This window comes from Nerophis ophidion, linkage group LG04 (assembly GCF_033978795.1).
Source record: "Nerophis ophidion isolate RoL-2023_Sa linkage group LG04, RoL_Noph_v1.0, whole genome shotgun sequence".
Taxonomy (NCBI): Eukaryota; Metazoa; Chordata; class Actinopteri; order Syngnathiformes; family Syngnathidae; genus Nerophis; species Nerophis ophidion.
Genome location: NC_084614.1, coordinates 15,220,966 through 15,236,241, shown reverse-complemented (window position 1 = coordinate 15,236,241; position 15,276 = coordinate 15,220,966). Strand labels below are relative to the sequence as shown.

At 42.8% G+C, this 15,276-nt stretch overlaps 1 protein-coding gene across 1 annotated transcript in view; it reads right to left on the bottom strand.

Annotated features, from left to right (window-relative positions):
* The window catches only part of LOC133550981 (cilia- and flagella-associated protein 69-like), a 41,804-nt gene that overhangs the window by 17,902 nt on the left and 8,626 nt on the right, over window positions 1-15,276 (bottom strand). The window contains exons 4-13 of the mRNA XM_061897198.1: window positions 15,241-15,276; window positions 13,484-13,560; window positions 13,305-13,406; window positions 12,723-12,875; window positions 11,138-11,315; window positions 9,069-9,192; window positions 8,947-8,995; window positions 8,741-8,862; window positions 4,455-4,698; window positions 4,232-4,396 (exon numbers count right to left, since the gene is read on the bottom strand). The exon at window positions 15,241-15,276 is cut by the window's right edge and continues 74 nt beyond it. Of these exons, the coding sequence (XP_061753182.1) occupies window positions 4,232-4,396; window positions 4,455-4,698; window positions 8,741-8,862; window positions 8,947-8,995; window positions 9,069-9,192; window positions 11,138-11,315; window positions 12,723-12,875; window positions 13,305-13,406; window positions 13,484-13,560; window positions 15,241-15,276 (1,250 nt within the window). The remainder of the gene's footprint in view (window positions 1-4,231; window positions 4,397-4,454; window positions 4,699-8,740; window positions 8,863-8,946; window positions 8,996-9,068; window positions 9,193-11,137; window positions 11,316-12,722; window positions 12,876-13,304; window positions 13,407-13,483; window positions 13,561-15,240) is intronic.

Genomic DNA, 15,276 nt, shown 5'->3' with positions numbered 1-15,276 from the left:
AATTTTTTATTCATTTTTATAAAAAAAGATTATATATATATATATATATATATTTTTTATTTATTTATTTTTTTTTTATTAAATCAACATAAAAAACACAATATACACTTACAATTAGTGCACCAACCACAAAAACCTCCCTTTTTCATGACAAAAACGTCCCTTTTTCATGACAAAGAAAAAAATAAAACATCCCCATCCCCCCCAACCAAACCCCACCCCTCCGGGCTGCGGGACAAATTATTAAGCGTTGACCGGTCCGCGGATACAAAAAGGTTGGGGACCACTGGTCTAAAGCAGTGGCCCGATTGGTACCACGGAGGGGTGCAGGGTTGGGGGGTTGTGGGGGGATGGGGATGCTTTTTATTAAAAATTATTTTTTATTTAAAAAAATAAATAAATAAATAAATAATTTTTTTTTATTTTTTTTAAATTAAATCAACATAAAAAACACAATATACACTTACAATTAGTGCACCAACCACAAAAACCTCCCTTTTTCATGACAAAGAAAAAAAAAAAAAAAAAATAAATAAATAAAAAGCACCCCCCCCCCCCCAATCCCCCAACCCCCCACCCCTCCGGGCCGCGGGACAAATTATTAAGCGTTGACCGGTCCGCGGATACAAAAAGGTTGGGGACCACTGGTCTAAAGCAGTGGCCCGATTGGTACCGGGCCGCAGAAGAATTTTTTATTAAAAAAAATAAATAAATAATTTTTTTTTTTTTTTTTAAATTAAATCCACATAAAAAACACAATATACACTTACAATTAGTGCACCAACCACAAAAATCTCCCTTTTTCATGACAAAAACGTCCCTTTTTCATGACAAAGAAGAAAAAAAAAAAGTACCACTGCTCTAGGGGACCGAAAGCAATGGATGTCGAGCGGGTCTAACATGATACCGTGATACTCACTTGTTCTGCCGGATATTTTGAAAATGATGACTGTACTGTAAATATGTAATGCTATACAAGCTGTACATGGACTACTCTAAAGTACATCCATTTTACTTTCCACAGTATTGTCCTTGAAAATGATAAACTGACATTGTGACACCCCCTCGCTTTGATGACTGGGCCGAATGTCAGTTTGTTGTCCCATGAAAGGACAAGACTATGGAAAGTCACAAAGGATGTACTTAAGAGTAGTCAGTGTACAGCTTTTTAGAGTAGTCATTGCGCAGCTTGTATAGCATTACAGATTTACAGTACAGTCGTCATTTTCGGAATAGCTGGCAGAACAAGCGAGTATCAAGATATTGTGTTTTACTTACTGTCACGCACGAGTGCTGCCAGCGACAGGTTAGATTTCCCCACAATGAACCGCAGCTCTCCCATGCCGGCAGCACTCGTGCGTGCTGCCACCATCAAGCTCGGCTGTAGGTAAGACACAGTATCTTGATACTCACTTGTTCTGCCAGAATATCCTAAAATGATGACTGTACTGTAAATATGTAACCCTATACAAGCTGTACATTGACTACTCTAAAGTACATCCAATTTACTTTCCACAGTATTGTCCTTTAAAAGGATAATACACTGACATTGTGACACCCCCTCGCTTTGATAAGACCATGGAAAGTCACATGGATGTACTTTAGAGTAGTCAGTGTACAGCTTTTTAGAGTAGTCAGTGTACAGCTTGTATAGCATTACAGATTTACAGTACAGTCGTCATTTTTGCAAAAGCAGGCAGAACAATTGAGTATCAAGATCAGGGGTGTCAAACTCAAAAACAGAGTGGGCCGGAATACTAAACTGAACAAGGGTTGAACAAATGAACCTTTTAATAGGGACCCAAACAAGTTTTGCATTGGATATTGAACAAGCAAGGCTTATATAACTCTATTGTGACATGCAAAATCGAGTTTCAAATAATAATAATAATAATTAAAAAATATCAATGGCATATCAAATAAAATTTAAATAAAAATTGAGTGCCTTTTTTCTATTTGCAGCCTTCCGAGGTAAATACCAAAATGAACTTTTTCCTCAGGCTAATAAAACATTTGAAAATAAAAATAACAATAATGAATAAATCAAACATTTAAACCTTGAAGTAGCAAGAGAAAATGCATGAATAAAACGTTAATTATTGCTCAGTTTGCTACACTGATTTGCTTTACCACTGAATATGGAACAAGCAATACTTATATAACTTAATAGTGCAAAATCAACTTTAAAAAAACAAACAAACCAAAAAAAACATAAATGGTAAAATAAATACAATTTAAATAAAACATTTAATGCCTCTTTTCTATTTGCAGCCTTCTGAGGTAAATATGAACATTCCATTTTTCCACAGGCTAATAAATCTTAAAATAAAATAACAATGAGATGGATGGGGTTGGGGGTGGGGGGCGGGGTTAGGTGGTAGCGGGCGGTGCATATTGTAGTGTCCCGGAAGAGTTAGTGCTGCAAGGGGTTGTGGGTATTTGTTCTGTTGTGTCTATGTTGTGTTACGGTGCGGATGTTCTCCCGAAATGTGTTTGTCATTCTTGTTTGGTGTGGGTTCACAGTGCGGCGCATGTTTGTAACAGTGTTAAAGTTGTTTATACGGCCACCCTAAGTCTGACCTGTATGGCTGTTGAGCAAGTATGCTGGCATTCACTTAAGTGTGTGTAATGCTAAAGGCAGTGCCTTTTAGGCACGACCCCAATATTGTTGTCAGGGGTAGAAAGCTGGAGAAATTCGGGAGAATGGTTGGAAAATCGGGAGGGTTGGCAAGTATGAGTATTAGCGGCGAATGCAGTGTTACAGTGGCTCTGCGGGCCAGCTCTAATGTTAATTTGATATTGCCTCAAGGGCCAAATGAAATTGCACGGCGGGCCAAATTTGGCCCGCGGGCCAGAGTTTGACACCCATGCTCTAGATATTGTGTCCTACCTACTGTCACGCACGAGTGCTGCCGGCTCTGGAGAGCTGCGGTTCATTTTTGGGAAATCCAAAATCCAACATGTGCTGTGACTTTTTGAAGCACAACATCCCTGTCACAGTATTTTTTTTATGTTATCTTATTGAAACACAACAGCATGGAACGTAAAATGAATGCACTTTAGAGTAGTCCGTGTAGAGCTTGTATTGCATTGGATTTTGGATTTCCCCCCAATGAACTGCAGCTCTCCAGTCCCGGCAGCACTCGTGCTTGATTGTAGGTAAGACACAATCATCTCCTGCCGTCAGACATTCATACAATCGCGACTGCGCAGCTGTATACTGACTACTTTAAAGTCTATTATGCTGTGGGGGACAAAAAGTATTTAGTCAGCCACCGATTGTGCAAGTTCTCCCACTTAAAATGATGACAGAGGTCTGTAATTTTCATCATAGGTACACTTCAACAGTGAGAGACAGAATGTGAAAATAAAATCCAGGAATTCACATTGTAGGAATTTTAAATAATTTATTTGTAAATTATGGTGGAAAATAAGTATTAGGTCAACCCTTCAAAGCTCTCACTGATGGAAGGAGGATTTGGCTCAAAATCTCACGATACATGGCCCCATTCATTCTTTCCTTAACACGGATCAATCGTCCTGTCCCCTTAGCAGAAAAACTGCCCCAAAGCATGATGTTTCCACCCCCATGCTTCACAGTAAGTATGGTGTTCTTGGGATGCAACTCAGTATTCTTCTTCCTCCAAACACGACGAGTTGAGTTTATACCAAAATGGATACATGGATGATACAGCAGAGGATTGGGAGAATTGTCATGTGGTCAGATGAAACCAAAAAATAACTTTTTGGTATAAACTCAACTCGTTGTGTTTGGAGGAAGAAGAATACTGTGTTGCATCCCAAGAACACCATACCTACTGTGAAGCATGGGGGTGGAAACATCATGCTTTGGGGCTGTTTTTCTGCTAAGGGGACAGGACGATTGATTCGTGCTAAGGAAAGAATGAATGGGGCCATGTATCGTGTGATTTTGAGCCAAAACCTCCTTCCATCAGTGAGAGCTTTGAATACTTATTTTCCACAATAATTTACAAATAAATTCTTTAAAATTCCTACAATGTGAGTTCCTGGATTTTTTTCCCACATTCTATCTCTCACAGTTAAAGTCTACCTATGATGAAAATTACAGACCTCTGTCATCATTTTAAGTGGGAGAACTTGCACAATCGGTGGCTGACTAAATACTTTTTGGCCCCACTGTAACTTGGAAGACAATGCTTAAACGTAAAGGCTGGACTCCCTGTTGTGAGAGACAGTTTCTGTGGTGTACCCAAGAGCAGGTGGATGGCGCCCTGGTCACACAGGTCCTGGTTGAGGGTCTTCTCGGCCAGCGAGGTCACGGACCTCATCAGTCTGAGGCAGTGGCGCATGTGAGCCCTCTTACCGCCTCGCCCTCCGGTGGCATGGAAGCTGTGGCCGTGTCCGAAGAAGGTGTCTGCAACAAAAGAAGCGTGTTTGTAGGACCGTTTTACGGCGCTCACCGCTTTCCTCACCTGGCCCGGTGCACCAGTCCAGCAGGTGCAGCAGGGCCACGGTGCCGTAAGAGGACATGAATTGGTCCAGCATGAGCGGGGCCACGGTGGCCAGGACGGCCAGCGCCTGCAGCTGGAGCTCCTCGTGCTGCACGGGGGACCAGTCACGCGATTTCGGCCGGGCCTCGCAGGAGTCGGAGGGGGCGGCGGCGGGCGGCTTGATGAGCGCGAGTAGAGCCAGCATCACCTGCTCTTCTTTGAATATCTACACACACATCACATAAAGACAGTAAACTCATTTTTTATAGCAGTGATAGCAGCCAAACTTCTCCCTTGTATAGCCCTGTTTGGTGGGAGAGTTCATTTGGGACGCCCCCTATGGGTTGTGTTGAAAATGAACTCAATAATTTTATTGCCAGAGGATAAAAAAAAAAAACAGTTTACAATCTTCTAAATATATTATTTAACATTATGAGAGCGCTCTAGACATGAAAAAAAAAATTGGTCACTTTTACACCCTCAATCCAATATAATTGTTATAGAAAAATAGTGTGTAAATTATCAAAAAACTTTCCGCCCTCTGAGTTTCCATTGAGCAGATGAGAGCTGTCCTTGTTCGACCAAGCAAGGTCTTGGAAGATTCCGCTGTGTACGTTGGAATGCGACTAGAAGGTTTTTCTATTAGTCCTCAAACACCTGCCGAAGCTGAATCCAGGACAAGCCCAAGCCTGAGGCATCTCATTGGGGCGGCATAGCTTGGTTGGTAGAGTGGCCGTGCCAGCAACTTGATGGTTGCAGGTTCGATTCCCGCTTCCGCCATCCTAGTCACTGCCATTGTGTCCTTGGGCAAGACACTTTACCCACCTGCTCCCAGTGCCACCCACACTGGTTTAAATGTAACTTAGATATTGGGCTTCACTATGTAAAGCTTTTTGAGTAAAGAGAAAAAGCGCTGTATAAATATAATTCAAATCTTTGTCTTTTGTCTTCAATGTGACCGAAAACAATGACTGTTTACATACTCCCCATTTCTGTTGTGACATGTGTTGTCGCGTAAACATTGAATATCTAAATAAAAGAGGAGACGAAAACCTTTTTCGTCAGAGCTTGGTGCAGTATTGTACAGAGTGTGCAGTGGCCATGTCTCTCCCCAAGATCTGAGTCCAAATGTAATTCTGTCACTGTTTGATTCTTTGCCTTTTGTCTTGTTTAATAGATGTCATCAGTGTTTGAACCTGACAATAATAATGCTGGCTGAAGCTGAGCCAATCAGTGGCCACGATACTGACCAGCGCTCTCGGATTGGTCGGGTCTCATCTGGTGGCCAATTCTACTGTAGTATTTATATATATATTTTTTACATTATTTCACCTTTTTAATGCTTGAAAATAATTCATTTAGGACCACAAGAACATGCTTAAAAAAACTAAACAGAATTTTTTGGGGAAATATTTTAAGCCCAATGTGGCGAGGGATGACTGTTGTGAATTTTTATGAAACAATTTTTTGTAGCAGAACATAAGGAAAATATGGTAACTATTTTTATACTTTCGCGTTAATTATTTTTATTTGAAAAAAATATTTTTTCCTGTATGCTCACCAAAATATTAATTATTCATGACATTTCTTATCAAAAGAATCATTATTGGTATCGCAGATAAAAGCCTTTGGATCGATACTGAGTCAATATCTATCTATAAATTGGTGGCGTTGATACCAAAGATGGTGTACGATCGATACTAACTAGGGCAGTGGTTCTCAAACTTGGCTCTTCTCGTACCAACATAATGACCAACCGCATAATACAGTAGCCTAGTAGGCCTAAGATTTCATCAAAAACAATTATATTTAATATTTTTGGCCACTGTAACATTACACACCGTTTGAACAGTAACAATGTGTTTGAATAAAACTAACTGCTCATAAAAAGGTAAATGAATATTGCATTAAAATAAATATAAAAATACAGTTTTTTAAAGATTATTTAAAAATGTACTTATTGATTGTTTTACGTACCACTACAGTGATGAAATCCATATTGTTATTTTCTCAAAATCCATTGTCGGGCTTTCCCCTGACAGTTTGTCTATGTTTTAGTTTTTTCCTCTGCATTTGTCTGTTTCCTCTGTGTTTAGTATCTCCTGTCTTTAGTTCCTGTCTAGTGCTCTTATTTTGTCAGCTTCCTGTCTTGTTCCCTGAGTGCTGTGTTCCTCTTCAGCTGCGGCTGATTGGCACCTGGCCACACCTGTTGCCAATCAGTCCGCTCCTATTTGAACCTGCTTTGTCTTGTGTCAGTTGCTGGATCAGTGTATTGTCATTCGGACTTGTCGTTGCCATATCTTGCTCTTGTCGTGTCTGTGATTCTTTTCAGCTATTACCTGTCGTGCTACATTTTGTCCTGGTCGTCGTAGCGGTAAGCTGTTCTTGTTAGCCATTAGTTATTTCCAGTTTTTCTGTTTACTCTAGCTTCCATGCTAAAGTTCCTTTTTGTTTTCTAGCTTCCAGTGCTAGCTCCCTTAGTTTGTTATTCCACCCACATGCGTGCTTTGTGTTTGTTCCTGTTTAGTTTTAATTAAATCATGTTTTTATATTCTATGCCTGCCTTCGTCTCTGCATCTTGGGGTTCATCAACAAATAACCCTGACATCCATATTTGTTGAGTTTCGTGTTGACGTGGAAAATAGTTGATCTTTATTTCGTAGCTAGTATATACGTTTCAGGACTTGTTCAAAAATAGGACTCCGATGCAGATGCTTTTATTTTGAAAAGTTCACTTTTCATCTCTTGAGTCAGGCCAATACAACAAAGGCTATAAACTTTAACTCGGCGAAAAGGTTTCACAAAATGTGAACAAACCGAAAATCACTCCAAAAAAAGGAGGGAACTAAAATACCTATCTCGAACTACACTAACGAGGAATATAACTATGACATCTAAACAACACAAGACGCTCCAAAATGGAGGGAAAAACAACGGGCTATAAAGCTTCTTCACCGATTCCTACCTAAAGAAATAATTAACAAAAGGTCACTCAAAAACGAGGAAAAGAAGAAGCGGTAAAAGTAAACGGCGACTTGAAAACTTTACAAAAACAAAAAATACACTCTGCTTAAGAGGAGAGAAAGGACAACTCAAAAATACCAACTTGGAAATTCAGGATCTGGATAACAAGACGAGACAAGGCTTGGGTATGACGCTGGAGATGCACGAGACATTCTGGCAAAGAACTGTTACAACGAGAGGGCGGGGGGGTCGCAGCTTGCTGCGAGATTTGTCCCCCCGGGATGCAAACGGATCACTCCGGACAGGACTTGCAGGTAGGAGCATGGTTTAATCTTTAAAATTAAACACGTGGATCGGTTCGCAGCTGAGTGTTAAGCGACTAGGATGAGAATCATCACCTCCAAGACCGAGTCCGTGGTTCTTGCCCGGAAAAGGGTGGAGTGCCATCTCCGGGTTCGGGAGGAGACCCTGCCCCAAGTGGAGGAGTTCAAGTACCTCGGAGTCTTGTTCACGAGTGGGGGAAGAGTGGATCGTGAGATCGACAGGCGGATCGGTGCGGCGTATTCAGTAATGCGGACGTTGTACCGATCCGTTGTGGTGAAGAAGGAGCTGAGTCGGAAGGCAAAGCTTTCAATTTACCGGTCGATCTACGTTCCCATCCTCACCTATGGTCATGAGATTTGGGTTTTGACCGAAAGGACAAGATCACGGGTACAAGCGGCCCAAATGAGTTTCCTCCGCAGTGGCGGGGCTCTCCCTTAGAGATAGAGTGAGAAGCTCTGCCATCCGGGGAAAGCTCAAAGTAAAGCCGCTGCTCCTCCATATGGAGAGGAGGCAGATGAGGTGGTTCGGGTATCTGGTCAGGATGCCACCCAAACGCCTCCCTAGGGAGGTGTTTCCGGGCACGTCTGACCGGTAGGAGGCCACGGGGAAGACCCAGGACACGTTGGGAACACTATGTCTCCCAGCTGGCCTCCTCGGGATCCCCTGGGAAGAGCTGGACGAAGTGGCTGGGGAGAGGGAAGTCTGGGCTTCCCTGCTTAGGCTGCTGCCCACGTGATAAGCGGAAGAAGATGGATGGATGGACGTACCAAAAACACAGAACAAGCAGATGACAGGCTGTCCTCACTCAGGTCGGCATAGACCTGGAGGGTAATATTGTTGTCCGGCTGGAAATCGGGAGAAATTTGGGGGAATTGGTTGTCCCGGGAGAGGCCCAGAAATTCGTGAGGGTTGGCAAGTACGGTGTCCCAACAATTTCCATGCAATTTTTCATATCAATCCTTTGGTGTCCAAATGCCTACCTGGATGGCCGCTGAGTCTTTGGACATCAACACCAGCAGATTCAACAGCAGCTTCTTCATCTGCAGGTCCTCCATGCTGCAGCTCAGCTTCAGCTTGCCCACCACAGGGTTGTGACTCTTCACTGACGTGTCATTTGTGGGAACATTCAACGGCAATAATTCACTTTTTTAAAAAACGGCGGCAATAATCGTGAGGGCAGCCTTACGCTCGGGAGAAGTGCTGAGAGCCACCAGCAGCTTGGCGAAGGAGCTCTCCTAGGGAAAGAGACGGAGAAGTGATCCCCAAGACCATGTCCATGCAGGTTTTGGGCCCCTTTCCATCACTCACAATGAGCAGATGGCTGGAGTACTCGGCAAAGAGAGTCGTCAACACGAGCAGGTCGTTCCGGACATGGACGTCAGCGTGCCGGGCGCTGTGCAGCAGGAGGTGAGAGAACGCTTCTTTGAGAGATCTGGAGGACGAAAACTTGATGTCAGCATGTCTAGAAACAAACACTTTTTTTTCCCATTATTTTTTCCAACTAGACACATATTTACACACTTACGCTTGAGAAGGAACAGGACGAAGAAAATTTGGGAGGTGAGGGGAGCAGTGAGCAGCGGCGGTGGCCGCGCCCAGGAATAATTTTTGGGTGATTTAACCCCCAATTCCAACCCTTGATGCTGAGTGCCTAGCAGGGAGGTAATGGGCCCCATTTTTTTAGTCTTTGGTATGACTCGGCCGGGGTTGGAACTCACAACCTACCGATCTCAGGGCGGTTGTGAGTTTAAAACTCCGGCCGAGTCATACCAAAGACTATAACATTTTCCTGCCCCCCTCAATATAATAAGTAGTCTTACTTAACGGATAGCCCAGATTCACAAGCATACAAACCAAACCAATTAATCCAGATATAATGAAAACCAACAAAAAAAACTAACCGAACAAAAAAAGTAATATACACCTCACGGGGTGATACAAAACAAATACAAAACCAGACAAAAAATAAGTAAAATTGTTGTGTTTTGAGTGTTTTCCTGCCTTCTTCATAGTTTTGGTCTACGTCTTTGTTTTTCCTCTGCATTTGTCTTTGTTTCCTGTCTTTAGTTCCTGTCAGCACTCTTATTTTGGTTCTGTTTCCTGTTTGTCTCCCTGAGTCCTGTGTCCCCTCAGCTGTGGCAGATTGGCACCTGGCCACACCTGGTGTCAATCAGCCAGACACTATTTCGACCTATTTTCTCCTCCAGTCAGTGCTGGATTATTGTTGTGTCGTGTTAATGTCATCGTTACAGCTACTACCTGTCGTGCTACTATTTGTCCTTGTCGTCGTGGCGTTAAGCTGTTCCTGTTAGCTATTTGTAGTTTGCTTTCTCCTAGCTCTTTTGTTTCGTGTTTTCTTGTTAGCCATTAGCTGTTTCCAGTTTTTCTGTTTGCTGGTTCCTGTTTTCAGTTTTGGCTATACCTAGTTCCTGGTTTGTGTTTTGTACCTTTTATTTTTGACATTAAATTATGTTTTCTTATTCAATCCCTGCCACCGTCTCTGCATCTTGGGGTTCGTCACAAGCACATTCTGACAGAATAATCCAGCACTGACTGGAGGAGAAAACAGGTATAAATAGTGGCTGGGTGATTGACACCAGGTGTGGCCAGGTGCCAATCAGCCAGAGCTGAGGGGACACAGCACTCAGGGAGACAAACAGGAAACAGAACCAAAATAAGAGTGCTGACAGGAACTAAAGACAGGAAACAAAGACAAATGCAGAGGAAAAACTAAGACATAGACCAAAACTGTCAGGGACAAGCCTGACAGCACCTGTGCTTTTAGTGATTCGTCCTCGGCGAGGGGCGGACCTTGAGGCACACCTGCTCGCAATTAACACACCGGCATTTAGGCTCGTCACTGTCAGCTTGACTCCTGTCATGCATGCACCTGCTTCACCAGGCCTGTTATGTTTTTGCTACTTTGTCCTGAATTCCCTGACCTCCTGTGTGTTTATCTCCTAGTCCCCCTGAGGTGAAAGGATTACATTTGTTGGACTATTGCCCTGCTCAGTGTGCCCTGGCCCTTTCTCCTGCTGACCTCCGAGGAACCTATTTTGTCCAGATTTCATGGTGTGTATTTGTGCCCCATCGGCCTTAGTTATCCCTTTTTGTCTAATTAAATTTTTTCATTTTTTGTAATTCTACCTTGTCTGCCGTCTTTGCATCCTGGGGTCACCCCCACTTGACCAAGACCTTAACATAAAATAATAAATACACAGCAAAATGTAGGCACTTACGGCTGTCCATGTGATCTTATTGTTCTGTCCTTATATATATTTTTTTTCAATTAGAATATATTTCTACAATCTTTTTATTTCATTGCGAAGAGAATTCCATAGTTTAACACCAGGAGGAGAACCGAGCGAGAGACGTACAAGGCACATTCCATGCTGCTGAGCTGGGCGGCCACCTCGGTCTTGCTGCCTCGATCCAGAAGGTTCCAGAGGATTTCGGAAGAGTAGAACAGGAACTGCCCGCTGGGGTCGAACTCGTTCATGTGGAGGCAGATGGTTTCGACCCCTCGAACGCTCAGCATTAAAGCACAGTTCATATCTGCAGGGGATGAAATAAACCCTTTAAAATAGTTTTTTAAGTTGTTTTTTTGCACTATTAGTGTCCCTAAAGCAGGTTTGTTCAAAGTGGGGAACTACATACAGAGCAAAATCACAAGGCTCAGCACATTTCCGTTCTCAATTATCACGTATTGCGTCTACTGAGCTGCTTGCATAATATGTGACCCCTCCTTTTAAAACAGGCCTGGGTAATTATTTTGACTTGGGGGCCAAATTTAGAGGAAAAAAAATGTGCCTGATTTTTAAGAACACTAATACAAAACCTCACAATAATGTCTGATTGAATGCTAAAAACTTTACGAAGGACCGCCTTAAAAAACAGAATGGAATTTCAAGCTTTTTTACTGAATGAGACACCCAGAATGTACATGAAAATAAAGAATGTGGGATTTAAAATATCAACTATGAACGATAAAACACTGAATATTGACACGTATGAACGCCACATCCCCTCACGATCAACATATTTTACAACAAAGCGAAACGCAACAAAAATGCAACAAACACAGCTAAATATAAACGGAGAAGAAAAAAACCCCGCATTTCAGGTTGGCCCCTCTGAAAACACTCTGTGGAAATGCTCCACACCCACACTGCTTGGTACCTCGTCTGAGCTGCTGCGACTTAGATTACCATAGTAACTAATCAGATGACCAGAGTAACTAGTATATCATGCAAAACAGCACATTCCAACCATTGAAATACTTTGTATAGTTCAAGACTTACGGTCATTAGAAAATATCACTGCACATCATAATGGCAGCTACACTTTCCATCTTAACGATCTAAAACAATTATTTGGGAATGTCTGGCCCAGGTCTGCTGTAGAAGCAGCCTCTGCGTAAAACTAGGGAAATCCTGACTAAAATGGGGGGAGCGCGTTGGTTGTTCCTCAGGAGACAGTAACTGAGTGTGCAGCTCCATGCGTTCTCCTCATGAGCAAAATTGAACTCTGTCTCTGCCTGATTCCTTGCTTCTTGTTCTGTTCAACAGATACTTCGATGCTTAAACCTGACATCAAGGCGAACATTTTCCAACATTTTTTTTTTTATCCATTTATGGAAACTCGCGTCATTTAAATATGACTTGAGTTAAACGCCACATTGACCCGCTGACATTGACATAACGACATGCGTTCTCCTCATGAGCAAAATTGAACTCTGTCTCTGCCTGATTCCTTGCTTCTTGTTCTGTTTAACAGATAGTTCGGTGCTTAAGCCTGACATCAAGGCCAACATTTTCCAACATTTTTTTTTTTATCCATTTGTGGAAACTCGCGTCATTTAAATATGACTTGAGTTAAACGCCACATTGACCCGCTGACATTGACATAAGGACCTTTCGAGACCATCAAAGGTAATGAAGGAGCTTAATCTCCCGCACTGACCAGACGAGCTGGAGAGGATCTGAAGTGTTTGCAGGAGCAGCAGCTTGATGGCGGGCTGCTCCTCCAGCGCCGCCATGGAGAGAAAGAGCGTCTGGGCCAGGTCGCTGCGCTCCAGCAGCTGCAGCCTGTAGCCCGGGGACGTCGGCTGAGGCCCTGTGCACACACATCCACAAACACGGTACACTTGGTTCCGTGCCAAATGGGTGCAAAGAAAAAAACTGATAAATGAGGGCAACACAACATTAGCTGCACTTGCACAGGAAGCTTGATTTGGCTTTTATCGGGTCTTCAGGTTAGTTGTTTATCGCCATTTTATTTGCAGATTTTAAGGCAACAAATTTGCGAGGTATGCCGCATCTAGCGCAAGCGCTCCCAACGTTGTGCAGAATACAAACCACTACTGGCACTAATATCTACACGAGATGATGGCAAACTGAGGAAACAAAAAGTGGGATACTGGAGATGAGAAAATTTCTAAACCAGGAAGAACGAGAGAGAAAGAGAGGGAGAGAGCCTAACTTAGCAAAAGTCTGTTGTAGGAGTTGAGAGTCCGACACGTTGGCTTGGCGGGCCGGTCCGTACCGTCGTGCGTCTGTTTGCTGGGAGCGGCGCAGGTGTAGAAGGACTTGACCGATTCGACTACCCGGTGCCTCACCTCTGCGTCCGGCACCCTCATCAGATAGCCTGCACGCACACACGCACACACCAGGCCGGGCGCTGTTAAAGTCCTTCTGACCTCCGGCGTGTGAATCGGCGCGTACCCATGTGAGAGAGGAACTCTTTGACATCCTGAGCGTAGATCAGCTCGTCGGACACCCTCTCCTTCAGGAAGGGGAGCCTGCGCAGGAAAGGAAGAACATTGTGATGTTTGCCTGCGATAATGCCAGGAGTCGTACAAAACCCCGTTTCCATATGAGTTGGGAAATGGTGTTAGATGTAAATATAAACGGAATACAATGATTTGCGAATCCTTTTCAACCCATATTCAATTGAATGCACTACGAAGACAAGATAATTGATGTTTTTCTTTTTTTAGAAAATGATAATTAACTTAGAATTTCATGGCTACAACACGTGCCAAAGTAGTTGGGAAAGGGCATGTTCACCACTGTGTTACATCATCTTTTCTTTTAAAAACACTCAATAAACGTTTGGGAACTGTTTTCTATACACTTGGCCATTAAAAGCCAGTCATTTCCAGGAGTTATATCACCTCCTGAGTAGCCTCTGATTTACTAATGGTTTCCAATGTTATAAAAATGTGTAGAATAAATATTACATTTCAACATTTCTGTCAACTAAGATTTGCTTCAGCCTGCGACACTCGGTCATTTTGATAGTAGGCTATTACAGCTAATATAGACACTTACAGTGGGGCAAAAAAGTATTTAGTCAGCCCCCGATTGTGCAAGTTCTCCCACTTAAAAGGATGACAGAGGTCTGTAATTTTCATCATAGGTACACTTCAACTGTGAGAGACAGAATGTGAAAAAAAAATCCAGGAATTCACATTGTAGGAATTTAAAATTATGTTAAAGAAATATGTATTTCGTCAACCATTCAAAGCTCTCACTGATGGAAGGAGGTTTTGGCTTAAAATCTCACGATACATGGCCCCATTCATTCTTTCCTTAACACGGATCAATCGTCCTGTCCTCTTAACAGAAAAACAGCCCCAAAGCATGATGTTTCCACCCCCATGCTTCACAGTAGTTATGGTGTTCTTGGGATGCAACTCAGTATTCTTCTTCCTCCAAACACGACGAGTTGAGTTTATACCAAAAAGTTATTTTTTGGTTTCATCTGACCACATGACATTCTCCCAATCCTCTGCTGTATCATCCATGTATCCATTTTGGTGTAAACTCAACTCGTCGTGTTTGGAGGAAGAAGAATACTGAGTTGCATCCCAAGAACACCATACCTACTGCGAGGCATGGGGGTGGAAACATCATGCTTTGGGGCTGTTTTTCTGCTAAGGGGACAGGACGATTGATCCGTGTTAAGGAAAGAATGAATGGGGCCATGTATCGTGAGATTTTGAGCCAAAACCTCCTTCCATCGGTGAGAGCTTTGAATAGTTGACCTAATACTTATTTTCCACCATAATTTACAATTCCTACAATGTGAATTCCTGGATTTTTTTTTTCACATTCTGTCTCTCACAGTTGAAGCGTACCTATGATGAAAATTACAGACCTCTGTCATCATTTTAAGTGAGAGAACTTGCACAATCGATGTCTGACTAAATACTTTGTGGCCCCACTGTATGTGTCATGTGTTGCCTTCATTATAAGACTTGTATGCGGCTTATCATTTTTCCCGGCTCCAGACAGATTTGTTTTTTTATATTTCTGGTCTTCTTTCAACGTTTTGGGTTGCCGACCCCTTACTTAAGTTAAATAGTATAGCTCCGCCCCTTGATATCCCGATGACCGCTCCCTCACACCTCCACTATCGCCCCTTACTGATTTACAGCACAAATGCCGTATTAACTTCACAGGTCCAGGTTTCCCACCTGCAAATCTGAAGCGCCTCGCACAAAATGCTGGAA